Raw genomic sequence first — 27,151 nt, 5'->3', positions numbered from 1 at the left:
CTCTTAAACTATCAGAACTAGTCAAAGGAGATTAATCTTGCATGACAATGTTATCAGTACTGACCTTCCCTTACAAGGTAATTTCTGCCCCAGCTAGGACCAGGTCCAGCTCTCACTTGATGAAATTTGGCAATTCCAGTCCCTCTGCTGCATGAACTGGCAACATGTTTTAGAAGACCAATATTCTGTGGAAAATGCCTTCTATGATCTATCCTTGAGTCAAGCCTTAACCTTCTTAATTCATTCAATTGAAACAAACTACCTGCTGTGGCTTAGTGGAAAGCACTCAAACCTACAACCTTCTGAGTGGTAGGCAAAAGTCCAATAGAGATTGTGCATGAGAGTTTAGGCTGATAATATAATGCTCATGAAATGAAGCACTGCTGGCGATGCTAGCTTTCAAATGAGACATTGAACTGAAGCCTAATTTGTGCTATCGGATAGTATATAGGATCCCATGAAGCAATATTGAGGAAGAGCGAGGGCATTATCCTTGCCCTTTTGGTCAATATCTAACCCACAGCCAACATCACTAAAAAAGATTAACTGGCTGTTGTGCAAGCTTGCTGTGGACATGTTGGCAACTGCATTACCTACACTGCAACTGAAACTATGTATGCTTCAAAGAACTTGATTGCACAATGCTTTGGCCTAGAGAAGTAATATGATTTAATTTTAAATTTAGGCTAAATATGTACCTACCTGAATGTGGAGTTCTGTTCAATTGCTGTTTATAAAGATGTTACAAATTGGGGATCAATCTTGCGGCCTTCCTCTAAAAAGTTTTTCCCCAAAAGTGTTGATATAGCCAATCTGAAGAGACAAAGTCCAAACAAGGCATTCTGAAGCCTGAGTAAGTTTTCTATATGGCCAAAATACATGCTTGGGAAGTCTGGGCTTTGGTAGGTGATCAGTATGAGGAAGTTCGTTTGTAGCTACCCTCGAATCTTTGTAAAATGAAGTTGTGTAACTTCATTTTAACCCAGTGAGCTACCTGGGATTAAATTTAACATTATGAAATTTGACAGAATTATAGCATTTTATTAAGAAGCAAGCTGGTCAAATTATGTCACCTTGTTTCCGAACACTTTCATAGGCAGAATGAAAAACATCAATCTTTTTTGATTATTGTGGCTTTCATTCTAGGACTGGACTTTAGTATTGTATTAGCAAGTTATCAATGTACATTTATACTACAACTGTGGTGGTTTTACTTTGCATCAATCTTACACAGCTTGAATCTAGAGCTAGGGCCTAACTTCACACTAGAACAAGGTAAAATAAGGCTCCTTTGGATTTTCACTTCAAAGCCTGGACAGGCTTTAATGCCCACATTGCACAGTACAGGTTTAGTGATGAAGTAAACCTGAGACCACTTCTCATCAACACAAGCAATGTAATTATATTAGCAGTGTAATTGCACCCAGAAAATTATGGAAACTGATGATCCAATTTCTCAGAGTGGACTATTGTGCTGACTTGGAGACACAAGATCTGAAAGTATTTGATGTTACATAGGAGATAAAGACTGGTTTCTCGAACCGACCTCCAAGTGTAAAGATCACAAGTTATGACGTTAAAAAGTAAATGTGGCTTGTTTGTGGGTGTGTGTTTGTTCTGATTCTTTTTCAGACAAGTGCAAGTAATTGATTTTCTTTCTTGTTTCTCTCTTCCTTTCAAGAGGTGCAAGAAAAGATTGTAACATCAAAAAGATGGTGCACACTGCTACCTAAGGAAGACATGAGCTTCCCACCATTATGACTTAGTTTCAGAGTCATTGTCATTAGCTCATATATTTCTTGAATCAAATTGGTCATGTAGGACTTGAAATAAAAACTAACATCTCTTGGTTGAAATACGTATAAACTAATCTTCCTCATCTGATTATTGTCAAGGGAGAATCTTTAATTTTTGTATCTGTTCTCAGGAGTGTATCTTGCTCATGTTCGAGAGGTCCCTTTCTAATTATAATTGAGTTGCAGTAAAACCTAAGGAAAAAAAAATTCCAAATAGGTTTAATATTCTCATTGGACAAAATTAGAAAACTGGGGTTAATTTTAAAAAATGACATACTTTAAAGATTGGAATTTTTAGAAGATTTAATTTTAAATTCTTTTCATAATGCTTTTTGACAATATTACTAGTCCACAGGGAAACTGTCCAATTTTAAAAGCTCTAGTTTACGCCATGTAGTGATAAACTCTCTTGTTTAAACTTTTTATAAGCTCATTTAAAAGGAGACCCAGCCCAGAAAAATTATCACTTCCTTTTGCACATTGTTGAAACTACTTTGCCAAATGGACTTGCAGAGAAACTGAGATTTGCCTTGATTAAAGGAATTTGCACTGATCTTTATCAGTTTCTGTTCCAGTGTTATAGTACTTCCCAATTATCTGATGGGTGTGTTACTCTATAAATTTGTATGATTGGAAAGGGTGATGATTGTATATTTCACATGATTTTTAAAAAAAACTACCCAAAATTTTATGTTTTAAATACAGCAGTAGCTGTTTTCTCTGTTTTACATTAGGACTTTTTTTTCTGATTTTAATTTACTCAAAAATCCTTTTCTCTGATTGTTGAATTGACAAAGTACTATTAAAAAATTAAAGGCATTAACATAGAGAAGAAAATGCAAAAAAGTACTATTTACATTGCGCTTTACATAGTAAAACATCTCAAAATACTTCACAAGTGCATTATTGAACAAAAATGTAGCAAGCCGCAAAAGATATTAAGACCAATGACCCAAAGTTTGGTGGAAGGAGATAGGTTTTTAAAGAATGCTTTAAAGGAAGAAAGATGAGGAGAGAGCTTGGGGGAGAGAATTCCAGAACTCGGGAGGCCTTGGCAGCTAGAGGCATTGCCACTTTTGATGGCGCAAACTGGAAATATGTGGCTGGTTGATATGCATGAGGAAGACAAATTTATTTTTCTCCTGGGAGGCTTCCATGTTAGTACATTTGTCATATTACGTCCTGAAATAATCTTGGGTGGAAATTGTTTTTGGTGTCAAATGGAAGGGTCCAATCTTTTCTCATTTGATATTTGTTTGTCTAAGATAAATTGTGAAATAACAATGAACAGCCTGGAAAACACATGATAAGAATACAACTTTCAAATTTATAACATGTACACAAAACCCAGTGAAGCAAATGGATTTATTAACATTAGACATTCTGGTTTTGTGCAGGGAATGTCATGCCTCACTAACTTGAATGAGTTTTTTGAGATGACGAAGATGATTAGAGGGAAATGTGGTTGATGTTGTGTCTAATAAAGCCTTTGACAAAGTCCTCATGGCAGACTGGAACAGAAGGTGAAGTCACATGATATTGGCTGAGCTGGTAAAATGGATACAGAGAAAGAGGGTAGCAGTAGAAGGACGTTTTTGGAATGGAGGGTTGAGATTAGTGGTGTTGCACAGGGATCAGTCCTGGGACTTCTGCTGTTTGTTGTCTACATACATGATTTGGAGGAAAACCTAGTTGGTCTAATTAGCAAGTTTGTGGATGAGGCAAATATTGGTTGAGTTGTGGATAGTGAGGAGGATTGTCAGAATATAACAGGATGTAGGTCAGTTGGAGGCATAGGCAGAAAAATGACAGATGGCGTTTAATCTGGACAAATGAGATGCGTTTTGGAAGGTCAAGTACAGATGGAAATTATACAGTGAATGGCAGAATGATTAGGAGTATTGATATGCAGAAGGATCTGGATGTGCAGATCTGCAGATCACTGAAGGTGGCAGCGAAGGTAGAGGAGGTAGTTTTAAACAAAAGGCTTATAGCATGCTTGCCTTTGTTGGAAGGGGCATTGAGTATAAGGATAGACAAGTTATGTTGCAGCTTTATAGAACATTAGTTAGATCCCACATGGAGTATTGTGTACTGTTCTGATCACCACACTATCAGAAGGATGTGGATGCTTTGGAGAGGGTACAGAAAAAGTTTACTAGGATGTTGCCTGGTATGTGGAATTTTTAGCTTTGAAGAAAGATTGGATAAACTGGATATGTTTTCACTGGAATGCAGGACGTTGAGGGGTGACTGGATAGAAGTTTATAAGATTGTGAATGGCATGGATAGAATGGAAAGTATGAGACATTTTCTCAGGGTGGAGGGGTCAATTACTAGGGGACATGCGTTCAAGGTGTGAGGGAGCAAGTTTAAAAGATGTGCAAAGCATGCTTTCACACACAGGATGGTGAGTGCCTAGAACGTGTTGGCAGAGGAGATGGTGGAAACAGACACAACAACATTCAAGAAGCAACTGGACAAATACATGAATAGGAAAGGAATAGAAGGATACGGATCCTGAAGGTAGAGACAGTTTCAATATGGAAGGGCAAAATATGTTGATACAGGCTTGGAGAACTGAAGGGCCTGTTCTTGTGCTGTATTGTTCTGAGATGCAAATGTATGCTTTTCTACTGCTGTGCATAACTGGTTTTTCAAAGCTGGTCTAATTATCCATTTTGACCATTCATAGCCATATTTACTTGCAGCCTTAAACTTGGAATATGGAGGAGTTGAAAGAGCTGGTTTTTAAATTGTATAATATTACCTTGCCACTAATGGGAAAATGCAATTACTTGACTAAAGTGAATTACCGGAATAGAATAGTTGTCTTTACTTGATATAATTCCAGTTTTGATCAACCTGAAACAAAAGCAGAAATTGATGGCGTATCCATGCAAGAAAGTAGAGTTGACTCTTCTTCATCTCTGATGTGTCACTGGACTCATAACATTAACTCTGCTTTCATTCCACTGATGCTGCCAGACCTGCTGAATTTCACCAGCAAAATTTCCGATTTGGTTTCAGATCTCAAGCACCTTCAGTTCTGTTATTTTGGTTAACTTTTTTATCTTTTAGAACAAAAATTTGAGATTGTTTTCTAAACAAATAACTATGGTTTGTTTAAATTTTTTATTTTAACAGCTATGGTGGCCGCAGGAAAAACCTACTTTGACGGCATTTCAAAATTGGCAGAATTGAGCTCCCAATCACCAGTTTCCAAAGAGCTAGGTAAAGTATATGTGAACCAATGAATGCATTTTATACATCAGTTTGATTTACAGGGATATAAACAAATGAATTGTGTTCATAAAGTATCTTGTGTCAAGAATATCTTGGTGTTTCACTTATCAATTTATTTTACAATTAAAGCACTGTTGCAGGCAAACCTGCAAATAGTTTTAGTAGACTAACAAATAAAAATGATGAATGATCAGTTAGTTTCTGCTTTATGGTGTCAGTCAAGGATGGTATGGTATCACTGTGTTTTTAATAATACTCCTCAAATTGATTTTAAATAGGTTATTTAATCATTATTTCTAATCTTTATGCTAAACCTAAAACATAGTTATTAATTAACTTCACAAAAGTTGATGAATGACTTTTTTAAAAGTAGTTATGATTTGGAGATGCCGGTGTTGGACTGGGGTGTACAAAGTTAAAAATCACACAACACCAGGTTATGGTCCAACAGGTCTAATTGGAAGCACACTAGCTTTCGGAGTGTTGCTCTTTCTACCACCTGATGAAGGAGCGACGCTCCAAAAGATAGTGTGCTTCCAATTAAACCTGTTGGACTATAACCTGGTGTTGTGTGATTTTTAAACTGAAAAAAAGTAGGGTAGTGTGTCGCACCATTTCAACTGGAGTGCTTGTGGAAAAGAACAAGTCAATATTATACCCTGGATTGTTTTAGGATAAAGTTTATTGTGCATTCATGCTCTTTTAAAGTGCAATTAAATGTTTGCATTGTGAAGTATGCTTTACATTTTTTATGGATGGCTTTGCTGTAAAATGTTCTGAGTAAAATCTGTAGGTAGAAGTATTAAAGTAGAGATAGACAATCCTGAGTTGAGTGTGTGTTGCTGGAAAAGCACAGCAGGTCAGACCGCATCCGAGGAGCAGGAAAATCGACGTTTCGGGGCAGAGCCCTTCATCAAGCATGAGGCTGGGAGCCTCCGGTGAGGAGATAAATGGGAGGGGAGTGGTGCTGAGGAGAAGGTAGTGAGAGTGCAATAGGTGGGTGGAAGTGGAGGTAAAGGTGATAGGTTGGAGAGGAGGGTGGAGCTGATAGGTGGGAAGGAAGATTGACAGACGGGACAGGTCATGAGGGTGGTGCTGAGTTGGAAGGTTGGAACTGGAGTAAGGTGGGGGAGGGGAAATGAGGAAACTGGTGAAGTCCATATTGATGCCCTGGGGTTGAAGGGTCCCAAGGCGTGAGATAAGGCATTCTTCCTCCAGGCGTCAGATGGTGAGGGAGGTCCAGGACCTGCATGTCCTCGGCCAAGGGGGAATTGAAATGTTCAGCCATGGGGTGGTGGGGTTGATTTGGTGTGGGTGTCCCGAAGATGTTCTCTAAAGCGCTCTGCGAGAAGGCGTGTAGTCTCCCCAATGTAGAGGAGACAGCATCAGGAGCAACGGATATAATAAGTGACATGTGAAAGTGCAGATGAAACTCTGGATGTGGAAGGCTCCTTTGGGGCCTAGGACGGAAATAAGGGGGAGGTGTGGGCACAGGTTTTGCAATTCCTGCAGTGGCAGGGGAAGGTACCAGGAGGGGAGGGTGGCATGTTAGGGGGTGTGGACCAGCCAAGATATTCGCAGAGGGAACTGTCTTTGCCGAAAGCAGATACTGGTGGGGAGGGAAATATATCCCTGGTGGTGGGATCAGTTTGTAGGTGGCAGAAATGTCGGCGGATGATGCGATTTATGTTGGTGGGGTGGAAGGTGAGGACCAGGGGGATTCTGTCCTTGTTGCAGTTGGAGGGTGGGGTCCGAGGACGAAGGTGCGGGAAGTGGATGAATTGCGTTGGAGGGGATCTTCAACCACGTGGAAGGGGAAATTTTGGTCATTAAAGGAGGATTTCATCACCTATCACATTTCCAACGCCCCTCCTCCAAGTCCCTCCTCCCTACCTTTTATCTTCTCCTGCTGAACACTCTCTGCTCATTCCTGAAGAAGGGCCTGTGCCCGAAACGTCGAATCTCCTGTTCCCTGGATGCTGCCTGACCTGCTGTGCTGTTCCAGCAATAAAGTTTCAACTTTGATCTCCAGCATCTGCAGACCTCACTTTCTCCATTAAAGGAGGAAGCCATCTGATGTGTTTTATGGTGGAACTGGTCCTCCTGGGAGCATATACAGCGAAGGTGGAGGAATTGGAAATACAAGAAAGCATTTTTGCAGGTGGAGATGTAATCCAGGTAGCTGTGGGAGTCGGTGGGTTTGTAAAAAAAAAAAAATCAGTGTTGAGTCGGTCCTTGTGGATGGAGATGGAGAGCTCCAGGAAGGGGATGACGGTGTCAGAGATGGTCCAGGTGAATTTAAGGTCAGGGTGAAATATGTTGGTGATGTTGTTGAACTGTTCGACCTCCTTGTGGGAGCACGAGGTGGCGCCGATGCAGTCGTCAATGTAGAGAAGGAAGAGGTGGGGAATGGTGACGGTGTAACTCTGGAAGATGGACTGTTCTACGTAGCCAACAAAGATCCTACCACCGGGGATATATTTCCCTCGCTACCCCTATCCACTTTCCGCAAAGACTGTTCCCTCTGTGACTACCTGGGGTCAGGTCCATGCCCCCTAACAAGCCACCCTTCCCTCCTGGCACCTTCCCCTGCCACCGCAGGAATTGCAAAACCTGTGCCCACACCACCTCCCTTACCTCCATCCAAGGCCCCAAAGGAGCCTTCCACATCCATCAGAGTTTCACCTGCACTTCCACACACACCATTTATTGTATCCGTTGCTCCTAATGCGGTCTCCTCTACATCTTCTCGCAGAGCACTTTAGAGAATATCTCTGGGACACCGCCACCAATCAATCACACCAACCCGTGGCCGAACAAACCCCAACAAGCAGACAAAACACATCCAGAAACCCTAGCCACTCTCCCCTACATCAAAGACATCTTGGAAATGACTGCCAGACTACTCAGACCTCTTAGCATCATGGTTGCCCACCAACACATTAAAACAGCAGCTAATTAACTTGAAAGACCCTATGCAGACAACAGACAAAACTAACATAATTTACAAAATACCTTGCAAGAACTGTAACAAACACTACATTGGACAAACAGGCAAAAATCTAGCCACCAGGATACATGAACATCAACTAGCCACAAAAAGACACTGCCCACTCTCACTAGTATCCTTACACACAATGAGGAAAGACACCACTTCAACTGGGACAATGCTTCCATCCTAGGACAAGCCAAACAGACATGCACGAGAATTCCTAGAAGCATGGCATTCCAACTGGAACTCTATCAACAAATGCATTGACTTGGATCCCATTTACTACCCCCTGAGAACAAGAACCAGAAATAACGCCACCAACCCAAGGAAACCTAAACACACAAATAGAAAGCAGGCCATGCCACCAGTGTTTCATCCAGAGGCTCACCAATGATGTTCCCTAGTATGGTGACAAAACGCCTGAAAACAAACCTTCCAGCTCAGTGAACAAACTTACATCCAGAACTAATTCTGTTTTCCCAACATGCCCCCCTTCTGTCTGCCTCCCCACCACCAACATGACTGCCCACCTTGGTTCCTATAGTAACAGACTTTTCTTCTCTAATTTGCATTATCTGTTCCAAATGGTCACTTGGAGTATATGAGGCACACAATTTTTTAAGCAGGTGGATGCAGACCTGAACACAATTAAATTGATTTCATTTTCATGTTTGCATGTTCATACTTCATTCTCTCTACATCACTACCCCATTTTCTTTCACTTTCATCTTCCTTTCATCAAGAAATCTGCAGAGAATGTGGAATTAGTCACTAATGCCTACTGAACAAACAGTATAGGTTTGTTCTTCGTATAAACACAGACCAGACCATGTTTATTAGCATGATAAAGTGGCAGAGCACCCCACTCTGTTGCACCAATTTCAATTGTCCAGCAACAGCCCTATCACTTGACTACTGGGGTCACAGTTACATCACAACATACTTTTGTATGGTTTGTAATAGTTGCAAGAGGGTTAACATTCATTGTCTGTACCCATTCTATGGAGTTCACCCCAGGTCTGGGGGAAGAAATGAAGAATACTACACTAGTGTTTGGAGAGAGCAGACATATCTGTGCCAGCTCCAAGTAATTGCATCTATAGTTGTGCGGTCGTGCAGTAAAACTTATTGTAACCCAAGAACAATGTGTCTTTATATTTACTCTACCTCAAATCACAAGATAGGCCCACAATGAAACAAAGACAAAAAGGAGGATTTGTGGCAGCAAGCTACTTCAAGTAATCCTTACTCACTACTATATTAGTACTGGTAGCAAACATTACAAATTACCAGCAAAAGCAAGCTGGGGAAACCTCACACATATCTCCGAGATTCATAGGCACTTATTAACCCTGCTTGTACAGATACCTTGTCACCTAAAATAAAATTCTCCCCTGTCACACTACCACTTGCCAGGACTGCCACTAGCTAATCCTTCTCCACCCATGGAATGAAAATGCCCACAAAGTGTCCTATTTGTATTTCCAGCCCTCTGTTTGCTGATTAGATTTTAAAGCAAAAAAGAAAATTTCTTCTATAAATGTACCAAATTTGTTTGTTAACAAAATGCTCACTCGATGAACTAGAACGCTGGCATCTACCTAACAATGTGTGAAGTTGCCCGGGCATGTCAAAAGTAACTGGACAAAATCAATCTGGCCAGTTACACACATCAGTCTACTCAAAATCATTAACAAAGTGATAGACTCTGCCTTTGTCTTTGCTGTCAAACATCAGTCTTATAGCAATAACTTCTCACCAGTGCTCAGAGCCACCTTGCTCCTGATGTCATTACATCTTTGTTCCAAACATAGAAAAAAAAATCTGAATTCCACAGGTGAGATGAGTGACTTCCCTAGAAGTCAAGGCAGCATATCAATGTGTAGCATCAGATGCAACAAAGTAAAGCGAATGGGAGTCATAGGAAGAAAACTCAACTGGTTATAGCCACACCTGGCTAAAAGGAAGACTGTTGTGGTTGTTGGAGGCCAATTATCCCAGCCCTAGCATCTCCCCTGCGTGGTTTCCTAGATCCCACCAACTTCACCTGCTTCATCCAATGATATTCTGTCTATCGTAGGTGGTCTGATTGAAGTCTTCAATGTCATTTGCAATCACTCAGGTTCTGGAATTATCCATGTCTGTATGAAGTAAGACCAAGACTGCAGTCACTTGATCACTCACCATCAAAATCCCAGGGGTTAACATTGACCAGAAACTTAACATTCTAGGTATTTAAATACTGTTGGATCACACCAGGCTGGAAACTTAGCAGTGAGTAATTCACCTCTTGTGTCCTACAGCCTTTCCATCATGTACAAGGTACAAGTCAGGTGTTTGATTAAATTTTGGTCAGTTTGACTGGATAAGTTCACTTCCGGCAACACTGAAATTTCAGGATAATGCACACTGCTCAAACGATACCCCCTATGCCAACTTAAATGTTAATACCTTCACCACTGATGTACCCTTGCAATGGTGTGTACCATAAATCCCTTGCATTGCAGCAACTCACTAAAGCTCATTCACAGCATTTTCCAATTCTGAGACCTCTCACATGTAGAAGAACAAAAACGGAAGACACATGCGAACATCTCCTGCAAGTTCTCATCTAGGCCACACACCATCCTGATGAGGACCTATATTGCCATTCTTTCAATGTTATCAATGTACACTTTAAGCTGTGGAACTGCACATCCTCTGGGAGGTTCTGCACATGCTGATGAGCATATCAACACCTCAAGTCACTGAATACAGATTTCCATGATCCACTCAGCATGAAAAATACTTGAGAGAAATGTTGAATATCACTAGGTCAAAATCTTGAAACTCCTTTCCCGATAGGACTTTAGGTGTACCTACAGCACATGCTCTGTAATGGCTGAATGAAGTGGTCTACCAGCTTGAGGCACCAAATGCTGGGCTTGCCAACAATGTGCATGTTCCACAAATTTTTAAAAATTGTTAATTATGTTCAAAGCAATGTCTATTGAAAAGGTATTTGCTAGTATAGGTGAATGTTCACTGCAGCGTTAAAAATTTCACAACGCCAGGTTTAATTGACAACCACCTGATGAAGGCGCAATGCTCCGAAAACTAGTGCTTCCAATTAAACCTGTTGGACTATACCCTGGTGTTTTGTGATTTTTTAACTTGGTACATCCCAGTCCAACACCGGCATCTCCAAATCGTTCAGTGCAGCAACATTGTACAGCATACTAGAAAAGTGTTTACTACCAAATCACTTGGTAGACGATCAGCAACGTAAATATGCCAGGCAAACTGTCTTTGTATTGCAAGATCACTTCAAGAAGCAATTCTAAAAGGTGGATGTTGCCATGAAGCCTAGTTTTTTAGACATTTTATAATAATCTTGCAAAAAACTTCATGTACAAAATACAAGCATAATTGTTTAGCATTTAAAATCAATAAATAGTGATTGTACATACTGACCACTGCTTTTCTAAAAATAAAATGAAGAACTGCAGGTGCTGGAAATCTGAAACAAAAACAGAAATTGTTGGAAAAACTCAGCAGGTTTGGCAGCATCTGTGGAGGAAAAAGCAGAGCTAATGTTTCGAGTCCAGTGACTCCTCTTCAGAACATTAAGCCCTGATGTAATTGTGGCTGCAATCATGAACTAGTACTCTGCCAGAAAGTTAGAACTCTATACAACACAAAGTACCAGTGTTCTATAGACTTATATCCTGTACAGACTATTAATAAATGCCTATTGCTCTGGCCTGAGGTTATATGAAAATCTTAAGTATCCACACTAAAACAAGATACAATGGTTTGCAGCCAAAGAACAAAACTTCTATTTATATAGAAGCTTACATTTTATTATTTCCCAAAGAACACTGCAGCTAATTATAGTGAACACACATCGAAAGTACTTAATGTAATATATGGTAGCTAATCTATGCCTGTATCTTGCTGTTTGCTAGATCTTCCATGATACATAAACAATTTTACTGAAAAAAAAAATAAGATGAATACTGATCATAATGGCCTGACAGAGCAGAGAATCAGTGTTACATATTTCAGCCAAAAGGTGACCCCTCCAACAGTGCAGCACTTCCTTACCACTGCACTGAAATGTCACCTCGGGTGGGCAGGTATAATTTAGATATTGAATTTCTCCATGAACATTGTAGCTGTTTCCATTTCAGCTTAGATGCATTTTGAAGCAGCCAATGCCTTCAGGTTTTTATCTGAAGGAATACTTGAGGTAGTTAATATGACAAAATAGGATTGTTTTTGCTCGACATTTTGGAGTCTGCGGGCCAACTTGAAAGAAGTATATAAACTTGAGAGGCATTAATAGAGTGAATAGTTAGAATCTTTTTGCCAGTGTGGTTATGTCAAATACTAGGGACGTAGGTTTAAAGTGAGAGGAGGCAAATTTTTAAGAGTTGTGTGCGCCAAGCTTTTTACACAGATGGCAGTGCCTGGAACATGCTACGAAGGGAGAGGGTAGAAGCAGATACAATTCACTTTAAGAGGTGTTCGGATAAACACATAAACAGGCCGGGAATAGTCCATATCCCCTTTCTGCAGACAGATGGGATTAACTTAAAAATGGCATCATGGTTGGTACAGACATGGTGGGCCAAAGGACCTCTTCCTATATTCTACTTCATCTCCAATGCTCTCCATTTTATTTTGAGTAAGGGCATCACTTGGTTTATCATAAAATAAAACAATACAGCATTCAACATTGGAGTAGCCATTTGACTCATCATGCCTGTGCATTGTTTGGTAGTAAATTGTAGTGTGAAGACAGTTCCAAATACAATTCATAATCTCTACTGAGAAAACAAAAACTGATCTCAGCAAGAATCAATGATTTTAAATTTAAAGGTTAAGGTCTTGTCCTTCACTACTATCCAGAAATTCCAACTATGATGTTTCTTTCTTTTTTTCATACTTGAACAACATTTGAGTCAACTATGATGCTCCAATATTGAATAACTGGCCCATGTCCACTTCAACCATTCACAGATATTATTTGCATCAGCCACTGGAGGGCTGCTAGGATCATGGGACTAGACCCCAGAATAAGACTAGATTAGATTCCTTACAATTTGGAAACAGGCCCTTCAGCCCAACAAGTCCACACCAACCCTCCGAAGAGTAACCCACCCAGACCCATTCCCTCTGACTAATGCACCTAACAGTATGGGCAATTTAGCATGGCCAATTCACCTGACCTGCACATCTTTGGACTGTGGGAGGAAACTGGAGCACCCAGAGGAAAACGACGCAGACATGGGGAGAATGTACAAACATCACACAGTCACTACAGGCTGAAACCGAACCTGGGACCCTCGTGCTGTGAGGCAGTAGTGCTAACTACTGAGCCACCATGCCGCCCATAAGTTACGACTATCTAAAGAGTGCAGTAGGAAAATTAGTGGTGGGGTTATGCAGTGGAAAACTGGGTACAGTAATGTCAGTGACCAGATGAGCAAGTAGGATATGGGGAGATACATTGAAAGAAAATAAACCTGACTTCCTTTATCTACATAGATTCATAGATGTTTTCAGCAAAGGAGGGCATTTGGACCAGCATGTCTGTTTTGGTCAGCAAAGATCTGACAATATAAATCCCGTTTTCTAGGTCTTGGCTCATAGTCCTGGAAGTTATGGCAAAGTAAATGAAGCCGCCTTTACTAGCTACAAATCTAAAAGTAATCCAGGCAGTCTAAGTTTAAGTCAAAACAACTAAAGCAAAATGCTGCAGATTCTGAAATCTGTAACCAAAACACAATGCTGGAAATGCTCAGCAGATTAAGCAGTATATCTGCAGAGAGAAAAACAGTGAAATTTTAGGACTGTCACCTCAGAAATCAAAGCAGTGCGATTATTCAAACCTGCGACACTGAATCCACCTTCTGACTTGTTTAGGGGCTTTATGAATTTGTTGATTTATTGAATTTGTTAAGAAATTTTATGGTCGACAGGGTGGACATCAGAAACAGTTTCTCTCAACATGTCTGGCTACCACCATGAGTATAAAGTAGTGTGTGAAATAAATGCTAAAATTTAATTTTAAATTTTGAATATCATGTAATTCAGGGATTGAATGATACTATAATAAAATATAAACAGTCTTCACCTATTTAAATTTTGATGCATGGAAAATTGTGTATTCTGGAAACTTGAATGTAGAACGCTGGAACATCATCTCTGAAAGAAATAACCATTCAAAGTTTGTGAGAAGATTTGTAGCTCGGGTGCTTGTTGCTGTGGTTCTGTTCGCCGAGCTGGAAGTTTTTGTTGCAAACGTTTTGTCCCCTGTCTAGGTGACATCTTCAGTGCTTGGGAGTCTCCTGTGAAGCGCTTCTGTGGTGTTTCCTCCGGCATTTATAGTGGCCTGTCCCTGCCGCTTCCGGTTGTCAGTTTCAGCTGTCCACTGTAGTGGCCGGTATATTGGGTCCAGGTCTATGTGTTTGTTGATGGAGTTTGTGGATGAATGCCATGCTTCTAGGAATTCCCTGGCTGTTCTTTGTTTCGCTTGCCCTATAATGGTAGTGTTGTCCCAGTCAAATTCATGTTGCTTGTCGTCTGCGTGTGTGGCTACATCAACTAGTCACGAAACAACACGACCAGCTATCCCTAGTAGCCACACACGCAGACGACAAGCAACATGAATTTGACTGGGACAACACTACCATTATAGGACAAGCGAAACAAAGAACAGCCAGGGAATTCCTAGAAGCATGGCACTCATCCACAAACTCCATCAACAAACAATAGACCTGGACCCAATATACCAGCCACTACAGCAGACAGCTGAAACTGACAACCGGAAGTGGCAGGGACAGGCCACTATAAATGCCGGAGGAAACACCACAGAAGCGCTTCACAGGAGGCTCCCAAGCACTGAGGATGTCACCTAGACTGGGGACGAAACGTTTGCAACAAAAACTTCCAGCTCGGCGAACAGAACCACAGCAGCAGAAATAACCATTTTAAATTTATGCTGTTGTAATGATTACAAAGGTTTTACAGTGTAGGAAATGGGAAATTAATCAAGTTAAGAGGAACTTATTGTGCACTGTACAGAGTACAACAGTTCAGCTTGTCAAATATGGCTATATTGTAACTTGGCTGCAACAGTTCGATTGCTTTTCTTGCAATGATTTCCTGTAATACATTAAAAATTTGTAATCCGATTCCACTGTGCAAAAACATACCCTGTCTGGCAAGACCTGTGAAATTGAATTTAACCCCTACAATATAATCTGACTTAGTATGTTATCTGTTTCTTCATAAATGTTCTCCTTTTTATTTCTGTTCAAGATTAAACCCTGAATGTTTTAAAGCAGTTCTCTTGACACATTGCCAAGAATCTAATTTACATGTTTGAGTCGTGAAAATTAGTCATTCAAGCAATATAAGTTTCCAAGTTATGTCATGGATATGTACTGGTATAGATCACTTAACAATACTTTCCTTGAATTTCTGCACCATACTAATGGTCTATGCCATAACTTCACCATTAATATAGTATAATTTTACAGCAAATTCAGGCCAAGCAAGTCCAAACTTTTTTTCTTGGAAAACCTGAAATGCTCGAATAAATAGATAAAAGAAGGTGTCTATCAAAGCAAGATTGCCATTACCTTCCCACAATGTACATGTATCGATGCAAAAATTCCAGCTGCAAATGAGTAACTGGATTGTGATGAAAATGAGAATTCTAGACCCTTTTTTATATTTCATTTGCTATTTCTTTATTTTTGATTTCTTCAGTAATTTCACACAAAAAATAATAATATAACTAAAACAAAAGAACTGCCCATTTTACAATAAATGCCATTGTGTGGAGGTGTTGGTATTGGACAATAACCTGGTGTTTGATTTTTAACCTCTCAACGAATGGCATGGTTAAATTTAACAGTTGAATTTCCTTATATGCTGTTTATAGACTTTCATCACTATTTTTTTAACTTGAACAATTAAGGTTTTCCCACAGGCTTGGACATGCTATGCCTGAATTTGCTATGAAATTGTACCATTTTAATGGTGCATTTATGGTGCAGAACTATGAGGAAATTACGGTGTGCTTTAATTTGTGAATTTGTTTCAGTTCATGGATTTTTGATAAAGTTGAACAGCTAATTTATTATAGTTCTGTTTTCCACTAAAATTTATCAGTCATTTCGGAATAGAAAGGAGGTCATTTGGCTTATCAAGTCCTTCCCAACTTTGTCTGGAGTAATCCAGTCAGTCCCATTCCTTTACTCTAATATCATAATTTTGCAAGTTCATTTCCTCCAAGTACCTAACCAATTTCATTTCTGATATCATTGATCATCCCATTTCCACCACTCTTTGGTAGCAACTTCCAGGTCATTTCCACTGACTGCATAAAGCTCTTCCTGACAAATGGTTACCCCAAAACCTTAAACCTCTGTTCCCTACTTTTTTGTACTATCAGCCAATGGGAACTTGTTTATTTGTCTACCTTGCCTAAACATTTTAGTAATCCCTTATCTCTCCATCTGATCTTCCTTAAGTCTCCTTTACTTCAAGGTGAACAACCCCAGCTTCTCCAGCCTAATATAGCTAAAACCCAAAATCCCTGAAGCATTCTAATGTCTTGTCTGTACCTTATCAAGGATTCTCAGATCTTTTCAGAAGTATTGTGATCATAACTGCACACAGTACGCTAGTTACAGCCTGCCCAGAGGTTTTTATAACCTCCCTGCTTTTGTCCTCTAACTTTTGTGAAATCTAAGGTCCATTTGTTTTGCTAACTACACTCTCAATATGTCCACCTTGAAAAATGAACTCCCAGATCCCTCCAATCAGATCAAGTTTGTTGAATGAATATTAGTATGGTCATTGGAGATTAACAAATCTCATGAGATAATTTGATAATCACAGAAATAGAAAATGTCATGAATATTTTGGTTTTGAAATCTGTATTAACAATGTAAATAAAACCTTAATTTGAATTAATTAGTTCACAATTATGTCTTAATATTTGAACTATTGACTTACAATAAAGACACCTATGGAAGAAGAAAACATTTATTTTTCACAGCAGCAAATTTGAGGGGAAAATAGACCCTATGTTTACTGCTGTTTACTGTAACAGCGCTTATTTGAAAACCCAAGTGAATAGTTTTAATAAATTGTCATTATAGAGGGTGATTTGGTGGTTACACTGCTAATTACATTTATGATTCAGTTAGTGACGATTAACATCTAACTAAAAACAAATATGCCAAATGATTTCACTTTCTGGTTAGAAGAAACAAACTTTTTGCATTTAAGTGACTTAAAACCAGCACTATAACTTAACAAGCAGAGTTATAAGCGATATTGTTATATACTCTAATTTAGTTCGTTCTTCCACACAATTCCCATTTATAAGACTAATCAATCCTCAAGTTACTTATGTATTGATAGTCCCTACAGAAGAATGCCACTGTCCTTTTGGTAATTCAACTTCGCTCCAGCTGGAAACCTTCATTTGTTGTGAATGCTTCAGACTCTCATTCTGGTTACCTTTTGCAATACTTCCAAGTTAATTTTCATCAGTTAAGTCTCTATGGCGTCTCTATTGTAGAATCTCCCGTTAAGTTCAAATCACACAACCTTCCAGCTCTGTTCCCTTGCAAAGATCAAACTGAGATTAAGCTTAGCCCACATTCCATATGGTGAATAATTAATGATTAAGTTGGCTTTTTGCTTTGACTACAGTACAGGCCTCGCTAAGTATACTTATTTTGACCATTTCTTAGTGAGATGCAAGCCATATCCAATCCAAAAGATTTTCATTTCTTGTTTCATTTCCCTCTGGTGAGTGTTCGTGGTATTCAGGAACACATGCAAACAGACCTTGGGGGTCTCCAATTTATCCTGTGTATTCTCTGCCAGGCTTTCTTTCAGGCAATTTAAAGAAAGATGGTTGTTGTAAACTTTGAATTTGATTTGTGCACCCTCTACCATTCCCCTCAATACTATACTTTCTCCCTATCACTATAGATAGTCATACAGCATGAAAACTAGTCCTTCAGCCCAATTCGTCCATGCCAACTAAGTTTCCTAAACTGAAGTAACCCCATTTTGCTTGTATTTGGCCCACTATCTCTCTAAACCTTTCCTATCCATATATCTATTTGAAGTCTTTAAAATATTGTAATTGGACCAGGTTCTTCTTCTTTCCCTGCCAGCTTGTTTCCATGCAAGACTTCGAAAAGCAATCATACATATGCATTCTCCTAATTCTGATGAAAGGTTAGTGACTTGATAGTATGTGAACTGCTTTATGTTTTAGCCCATTTTAAGTGAGAACCCTGGCAGATCTGAGAGGCAATGCTTCATTGATGGCTAAAATGAAATGTGGATAAAGATTGGAGCTGGAAAAAGTACAGCAGGTCAAGCAGCATCAGAGGAGGTGGGGATCTTTCAGGTTAGACTCTTTCATTGGGACTTGGGGGGGGGCGGGGAAGTGGGCTGTGAAATGAATGGGGGGGTTGGGGGCTGGGGATCAGTGGGCGGGATGATAGGTGGATGCAGGTAGGAGGTGGCTGTGATTGTTCAGTGGGATGGGTGGAGCTAAAGTGAAGTGGCAAACATTGATTGCAGTGTGACAGTCCTCGAAAGTGGTAACCTTAAAATGCCAAATGTCAGTCCAAGGAATACGAAACATTGAATAGAGAGTGTTACGTACCCTGGCAGAGTGCCAGAGGAAGTGGTAGAAACAGATACAATAGCAATGTTTGAGGCATTTAGACAGATACATGAAAAGGAGAGAATAGAGAGATATAGAACATGTGCAAATAAAAGGATTAATTTAGAATGGCATCATGGTTGGCACAGACATGGTGGGTCAAAGGCCTGTTCTGTCAGTTAGTAAAACAGTTTTTCACAACTACCCTCTGTCTTCGATGGTCAAACCAATTTTGCACCCAACTTACCAACGCATCTTGAATCCCCTGAGACTTTTTTTTCTGGACCAGCCTTTCATGAGAGATTTGTGAAATGCTTCAGTAAAGTCCATGTAGACATCATACCTTGCGCTATCCTCATAGATCATATTTGTCACTTACTCAAAAAACTCAGTCAAATTTGAGAGACAAGACCTCTCCTGCATAACGCCATGCTGACTATCCTTAATAAGTTTGTTCTTTTCCAAATTCGAATAAATCCTGTCCATAAAAATGCTCTCCAATGATATTTCTACCACTGATATAAGACTCTAGGGCCTAAAATTTCCTGGATTATCCCCCGTTGTCCCCCCTTATAGGAACAGCATTGGCTATTCTTTAGTCATCTGTAATCTTGCCTTAGGCTAAAAGGGATAAAAAGATCTCTGTCAAGGCCCCAGCAATTTCTCCTTGCCTCCCTCCGTATCCTGGCATTGATCCCATCAGGTCCTGGAGAATTATTTCATTTAATGTTTTTTTAAGACATCCAAAACCACCACCACCTTAACATTGATATGCCTGAGAATAGCAAAATATTCCTCTCCCATCTTACCATCATATCCTTCCCCTTGGTGAATAATGATACAAAAAATTTAAGAACCTCATCCACTTCCTCTGGCTCCATGCATAACTTTCCTCCTTTGTCCTTGGATAGACCTACCTTGTCCAACTTACCTTCTTGCTTATAAAATGTCTTGGGATTCTCCGTCATCCTACTTGCCAAAGACATTCCATGGCCCTTTTTAGCCCCTCACCCACCCCCATTCCTTGTTTTAAGTTGAATCCCCTGTTTAAGGATGAAATTCAGCTGGTTCAAGCCAGTCAGTGCCAGCTTCAGACAGAATTTTTTTATTTTCCTGTTTCCTTAGGCAAACTCTTTCTCGATTTAAATGCCAGATCTGCTGGTTTTCCCAGTGTTTCATGGTTGTACCTTATTTTCCTGCTGTCCGAACTAGATGAAACAAAAACAGAAATTGCTGGAAAAACTCAGCAGACCTGGCAGCATCTTTGGGAGAAAGCAGAGTTAATGTTTCAGATCCATTGATCCTCCTTCAAAATTGATTTGTAGCTGGGAAAACATCAGCATATATGCTGACAATTGGTTGGGAGTAGGAGAGACGAGTAAATGTGGGCTGGAGAAAGAGCCCTGAGAAAAACACAACAATTGGGTAAACTAAAGAATGGGTAATGGTCATCCTGGGAGAATCAATAACTGCTAATGGGGACCATTAGTAGCTGACAATGGGTTGGTTGTGGTAGCAGACCACATGATGACATGGAAGAAGGTGCTCAGGCCTTTAAAATTATAGAACTCCGTATTAATTACTGAAGGTTGCACGGTCCCCAAGTGGAGAATGAAATGCTGTTCTTCCAACTTACGCTGAGCTTCTGCAAGCCTGCAACAGTTGTTGGCCAGACAACATTGTGTTGAAGTGGTAGGCAATCAGAAACTCAGGATTATTTTTGCAGACTAAACACAGTTGTTCTGCAAAGCAGTTGTTCAGTCTGCCTTTCGTCTCTCTAGTGTAGAGGAGACCACATTGAGTCGTGAATATAGTAGACTAGATTGAGTGAAGAATTGAGAGTGTGGCGCTGGAAAAGCACAGCAGGTCAGGCAGCATCCGAGGAGCAGGAGAATTGACGTTTCAGGCATAAGCCAATCAGGAATGATGAAGGGCTTATGTCTGAAACATCGATTCTCCTCCTTCTCCTCAGATGCTGCCTGACCTGCTGTGCTTTTCCAGCACCACACTCTCAACTCTGATCTCCAGCATATGTAATCCTCACTTTCTCCTAAATTGAGTGAAGTGCAGGTAACCACCTGGATGGTTTGGCTGGGACCTTCTCATTATCCAAGAAGGATTCCAACTTCAGATTTATGCTCCATTTTCTTGATTTCTCCTATTTGTGTACTTCTATTGTGGAGCTATTTCACTTCACTATTGCATATGTACAGCCTAACTGAGAAGATCTCATTTCATTCAATAATTTTCATCCTTTTGGTCTCCTGTTGCCATTTCTAGAAGAAAAACAACTTTCCTTTCCTGATGTACAACCTTCATGAGAACCTACAAGGGAGTTGTCTTTAATTGTGGTGCCACTTTTGGCCTAGACTGTGACATCTCCATAAATGGCAGGGAATGATGACCAGAGATCAAATGATGTGGCTAGTTCAGAGTGAAATGTTATGCGGGTGACTTGTAAATACATTTCACCAAAAAGATGGAGCCTGGAAGACCTTTCTGCCCGCCTATCCATAATATTTGGTTCTTTGATTATGTATGCATATTTTAGTAGGCTGAAAGAAGCTAATTGTGTTTTCTAAAAAAAACTGCAACATCCCCTAAGTAGAAATGCCTCACACTTTTAGGTCTGCTTCCACACTAGTCTCAATTAGACTCCAATCACTCCCCAACCCCCATTATGCACTCTGAGGAAATTCAGTAAAATTACATTATTCTTAATATTTAAAAGATCTGTTCTATAGGGATTCTGCAAGGTTTTAACCTCTCAATATTCTGTAGGTAAAATATGATATAAATGTGTTGCCTTTCTGTGTTGCCACCATGCTGCACCAGTTCTGTTCTAGTCACTATGTAACACATTTAAGTTATTCCACAAATTGTGGCAAGAACTAGTGCTCACAATCACATAGGTTTTCCAATCTGAAAATAGTTGGAAGAAAAGATTAAATCAATTTATAACTATTTGAGGCAGACTATATATTGAACTATTTTAAATATGTCCATTTTTAAAAAACTTTCTTTCAACTTTTGTGTTCAGTAACCATTAAATGCATTAAATAGGTGCAAGTTTTACTGTATTTTCTGTATAGTTGCCAGTGACCATTGATGAAGCAAAATCCATGAGTTCTTTTTAAAAGGCAATTAGATGCTTACTTAAAGAGAGACAGTTAAAACTGGACATTAGGGTACAAACAAGCAGGAGAAAGGAATTGGGTTTTGTAGCTCATCAGGAAAAGCAGGAAGGCTGTAGTGGTGTAGAGGTAGTATCCTCTACAAAGAACCTCTGGTTCGAGTCCCAGAGAACTGTACTGTACAACATTTTAAGAGTTGAATTTTGAAAGAGAAATTTTCTCATTAGCACCTGCTGTATCAGTAGATTACATTGAGTGATTATTGGTATGATAAAATAATACAGAACTATGGATGCTGGAGATCTGAAACAAATAAAATCAAATTGTTAGAAGAACTCAGCAGGTGTGGCAGCATCTGTCGAGAAGAGAGTTGTTGTTTCAAGTCTGGTTTCAGGTATTGTCTGTAATTATCCCTGATTCATGTGTTGAGCAAAGTTCAATAATTTAAACATTCAGGCTCACAACAAAAAAAATTGAAGGCAGGACTAGAGAAAACTTATTTTTGGTTAGAGTTTGTCTAACTTTGTCCACCTCAGTGTAACACTGGCCCTTCTAAGTCCATATTTTGGTTAGATCCTGGAGTACTCTGCCAGTGACCATTGAAGCAAAATCCTTGTTCTTTTAAAAGGCAATTAGATGGTTACTTAAAGAGAAACAGTTAAAACTGGACATTAGGGTAAGAACAAGCAGGAGAAAGGAATTGGGTTTGTGACTTATTAGGAAAAGCAGGAAGGCTGTAGTGGTGTAGAGATAGTATCCTCTACAGAAAATCTCTGGTTCAAGTCCCAGAGATTTGCAATAACATTTCTGAAAGACTGATCAGAAAACATCCATAAGAAAAATCACTGTGTCAATCAGTGATACAATGGTCTTTTTGGTGTGTTAACTTATGAAATGACAGATAAATCATGGTGATTGAACCAAAATTATGAATATTTCTACAAAATGGTATTTAGGATGGATAATGTAACATGTTATTCTGGAGTTTTTGGTGTGTCGTGTGTTATCCTCTGGGTAGAAACCAGGACAAACCTCAGAACTTTCCTAAGGGATATTCATTATCATAAAAAGCGTTTGACACAAATATTTGGCATGTTTCAAAAGGAAACTACAGAAGTACATATTGTTATAAAAGTGAATAAAAAGAAATGTTAAAGACTGAGATGAGGTAGATTGAATGGAAGGAGACTTGTAAAGTATAAACGCTAGTATCAGTTGTTGGGTTAAATGGCCTGTTTTTGGCACAAAAATGAAGATTTCCAAGCAGCATGCCAGGAACAGCAGCAGACATACCTAAAAATGAGATGTCAACTTGATGAAACTACAAAACAGGACTACTTGCAAGCCTAACAGCAGAGGCACCAAATGTTAGAGCTGAGTAGTTCCTCAAATAAATTAATCTCATCCAAGCAGTGCAGTCCTGCAACATCCAGTTGTGAATGATGGATGATTAAGTAACCAGGCTCAGCAAATATCCTCATTCTAATGATGGACGAGCTCAGCACATCAGTATAAAAGATGAGGCCGAAGTGTTCACAATAATCTTCAGTCAAAAGTGCTAAATGAATGAGTGAGCCATCTCAGCCTCCACCAGAGATCCGTAGGATCACAGATGCAGTCGTCCGCCAATTCAGTGCACTACACGTGGTGTGAAGAAATGATTGGAGGTACTGGATACTGCAAAGTTTATGGACCCTAACAAGATTCTGACAATAGTACTGCAGACTTGTGCTCCAGAAATCCAAGGAGAAAGTGAGGACTGCGGATGCTGGAGATCAGAGTAGAAAAGTGTCGGTGCTGGAAAAGAACAACAGGTCAGGCAGCATCCGAGAAGCAGGGAAGTTGACATTTCGGGCACCAAGAATGTGGGGAGTGGGGTGAAGGTGGCTGAGAGAAGGGGTGGGGTGAAGCTGGGGGAAGGTGGGGGCAAGGCAATAGGTAGATGCAGGTGGGGGGTGATGGTGATAGTAGAGGGTGGAGTGAATAGGTGGGAAGGAAGATGGACAGGTAGGATAGTTCAAGAGGGTGGTGTCTAGTTGGAGGATTGGATCTGGGATGAGGTGGGGCAGGGGGGGAATGGAGATGAGGAAACTAGTGAAATCGACATTGACGCTGTGTGGTTGGAGTGTCCCAAGGTGAAAGATGACGCGTTCTTCCTCCAGGCCTTGGCAGGCTAGCATTTGGCAGTGGAGTAGGCCCAGAATTTGCATGTCCTTGGCGGAGTGGAAGGGGGAGTTGAAGCAGTCAGCCACAAGTTGGTGGGGTTGTTTGGTGCAGGGGTCCCAGGGATGTTCTCTGAAAGGACAACATCCTCGAGGTTAGCATTGGCCAGAAATTGAACTGGATTAACTATATGCAGTGACTGCAAAACCAGGTCAGGGGGCCCTCAAGGTCAACTAGAAATGGGCAAATATCACTAGCCTAGCCAGTATTGTCCACATCCCATAAGTGAATATTTTAAATATCTTTTATCTTTCAGCACTGTTTATGTATTCTAACAGGATCTTTTTCTTGCACCAGTCGCAAATGTTTCATGTTTAGATTTTGACGGTCTAAAGCCAGCTTCCTTTTTTATAATTAGCCTACTTAGTATTGTTTCAGCTTTGAGAGCATAATTCAATATTTATTACTATATGACACATGTTGGACACAAAATTGCAGAGTAATCCACTGCAGATAGCTTCAGAGCCTTCAAGCAATGGTGTCACTTTTATTAATCTTGTGTGAGCTTCATTGCACATCAAGGACATAGAGGATACCCACAGTCACTGGTGCGAGGAGGAAAACTGATGAAAAAAAGTCCCTTGTGTAGTTCAGTCTCTCATAAACGAAAACAGAAGGGGCTATTTCAAGGTTGTAATCTGATTGCCAGGTTCAAATGACAATTAAAATGCATTTCATTTTAGGAGTTTGCAACATTGGGGCTTCTCAAATAAATTGATCTGTTATCATCCATGTTTATATTCCAATTTCCAGTCTATTGTGTTGTCAGACAAACCTAATCAACTTCCAGTTATTCAACAGTAATATTTCAAAAGGAAGCCACCAATATTATCAGAATCACAATCACAATGTGTTTTTAATGTGCTACTGTTCAAAGCAATTCTTTAAAGAAGAATGCCAACAGTGCACTATTAATAAAGTAAATCTAAATTACCTTCAAACAAAACAAACCTCCACCAAATGGAGCATTCTATAAATCAAGTACTGCAATTTGTACAATTTTTGCCCACTGAAAGCTTCTTTTTAGAAAGTGATGTTCATAATCACCCAGTAAACATTGCCAACTAAATTTTGGGCATGAAAATAAAAGCCAAGATAATCTTTATTTTTATAAAAGTATGTCCAAAGACGCAACCCATCTACTACTGTGTGTTAACAGGTCAACTGTCTGTTCTCAAGATGAATCAACAGGTCATGTGCTCAAGTCCCATGTCAGTTTAAAGTATATTACCAAGGCTGACACTTCAGTACAATGCTGAAAGGATACTCTCCTGTTTGGGATGTTGCCTTTCAGGTGAAACGTTGGAGACCGTGTCTATGCAGACATACGTACGGCCCCTTCAGGAAGAGCAGTGATATCCTGCTGAATCCCTGACCAGCACTTAGCATTCAGCCAAAACCACTAAAAATCACTTTTCTGATAACATATCTCATTGCTGTTTGTGGATCATGACTATGTGCAAATGGATTTTGTTGTAAATCTCTAAAGTAGGACACAAACATTTGACCTTCTGATTGAGATGGCAGTGTGAAACACTGAGCTAAGCCAAAACACCAAGCAATTGGTGTACAGTGTTGTTCTACAATAGAAACATAAATTACTTTTCCAGATTGCTCCAGCCTCTGCTCCCCTGCCACTAGCAAGCTTCTTCAAAAGTAGGCAACAATGTGGTATCACATGTAGTCGATTCAAAGACTACAGATAGTTAATTTGTTAGTGCTGTCAGCTAGTTATTCTGCTCGTGAAACTACATGATTGATGATAGCATTAGCTCATTTACACTTCTCTAACAGTTCAACTGTATCAAAATAAATTTCAATCTAAAATAATACACTTGGCATTTTGTTGTTCAGATCAGAGTGGTGCTGGAAAAGCACAGCAGGTCAGCCAGCATCAGAGGAGCAGGAAAATCGACATTTCGGGCAAAAGCCCTTCATCAGTAATCCTGATGAAGGACTTTTGCCCAGAACGTCGATTTTCCTGCTCCTCAGATGCTGCCTGACCTGTTGTGCTTTTCCAGCACCACTCTAAACTAAACTCTGGTTTCCAGCATCTGGAGTCCTCACTTTTGCCATTTTGTTGTTCAGTCCTAGATTGTGGTGAAAGGAATAGAATAGGCGCATCCTCCACATCAAACCTTCATGTGTCGTTTTTAATTCATATTTTTAAATGAAGATAGTTATCTGATTTGTAGAAAAATGTAGTTTCATTTTACCATCAAATTCGATATCATGGGACAGTAAATTTCACAGCTATGAACTTTTCCCTGTAGTGTTCACTGAAGGTGGAAGGGGCTTCTCTCAAACTGGATGGAATCCAGCAGACTGCGGTGATTCTAAGAACCTACATACAGTAGCGCTTGTTTTTGGTTTGTTCATTTCCTTAAGGATCAGAAAATTGATTGATCTATGATAGCTAGATAGTATTATCAATCAGAAAGCTGGGTACAGGCTGGTGTTACTCCAAGTTCATTTATCTGCAAAGGATTTCATTGGTTAATCCATTTGTCTCAGTTTGTGTATTCAACTCATCAACCTTTTTTTGCAAATTCAATGCTCATTCAGATAGAATACCTTTACTTAAGGCTTTTTAACGTTTTTCATTTTTGATCTTATTTGATGCTTGCCACTGCTTCATCTGCTGTCTAAGTATTTGCTTACTACACTTCTACTTCCTTTTACTGGTTTTTGTTCCTTTCAATCTGAGCTCTCATAGGTACCCATACCTCTGCTAGTTGAGTTTGAAGCCTTCTGAACAACACTAACAAACCTCCCAGCAAGGATGTTAGTCCTGACTGGACAAATTGCAATCTGTCATTTTGTATAGGTCCCACCTCACCCAGAACTGGTCCCAGTGCCTCAGATCTGATGTCCTCCCTCCTGTCTCAGTTTTCCAGCCATTTGTTCAATCAGTCAGTGTTCCCAATCCTATGCTAATTGGAATATGGGTCTGGAAGTAATCCTGATATTACTGCTGTGGTACCAACAGTACAACGTGAGCCATGGTGCCTGGCTGTTTATGTACCCCGTCGAAGAATGTCCTGGATCTGTTCTGTGACATCCTTGA

The 27,151-nt window shown here is 39.9% G+C and overlaps 1 protein-coding gene across 2 annotated transcripts in view; it reads left to right on the top strand.

Moving 5' to 3' along the window:
- The window catches only part of baiap2l1a (BAR/IMD domain containing adaptor protein 2 like 1a), a 155,782-nt gene that overhangs the window by 21,994 nt on the left and 106,637 nt on the right, over nucleotides 1-27,151 (top strand). For both annotated transcript variants that reach the window (XM_043711357.2, XM_087997907.1), the window contains exon 3: nucleotides 4,944-5,030. In XM_043711357.2, coding sequence (XP_043567292.2) covers nucleotides 4,944-5,030 — 87 coding nt within the window. The remainder of the gene's footprint in view (nucleotides 1-4,943; nucleotides 5,031-27,151) is intronic.

This window comes from Chiloscyllium plagiosum, unplaced genomic scaffold, assembly GCF_037043375.1.
Source record: "Chiloscyllium plagiosum isolate Xiang-an unplaced genomic scaffold, Cpla_swu_hap1 HiC_scaffold_20, whole genome shotgun sequence".
NCBI classification, from domain to species: domain Eukaryota; kingdom Metazoa; phylum Chordata; class Chondrichthyes; order Orectolobiformes; family Hemiscylliidae; genus Chiloscyllium; species Chiloscyllium plagiosum.
The sequence above is the reverse complement of the archived record's forward strand: the minus strand, read 5'-3'. Positions and strand labels throughout refer to the sequence as shown.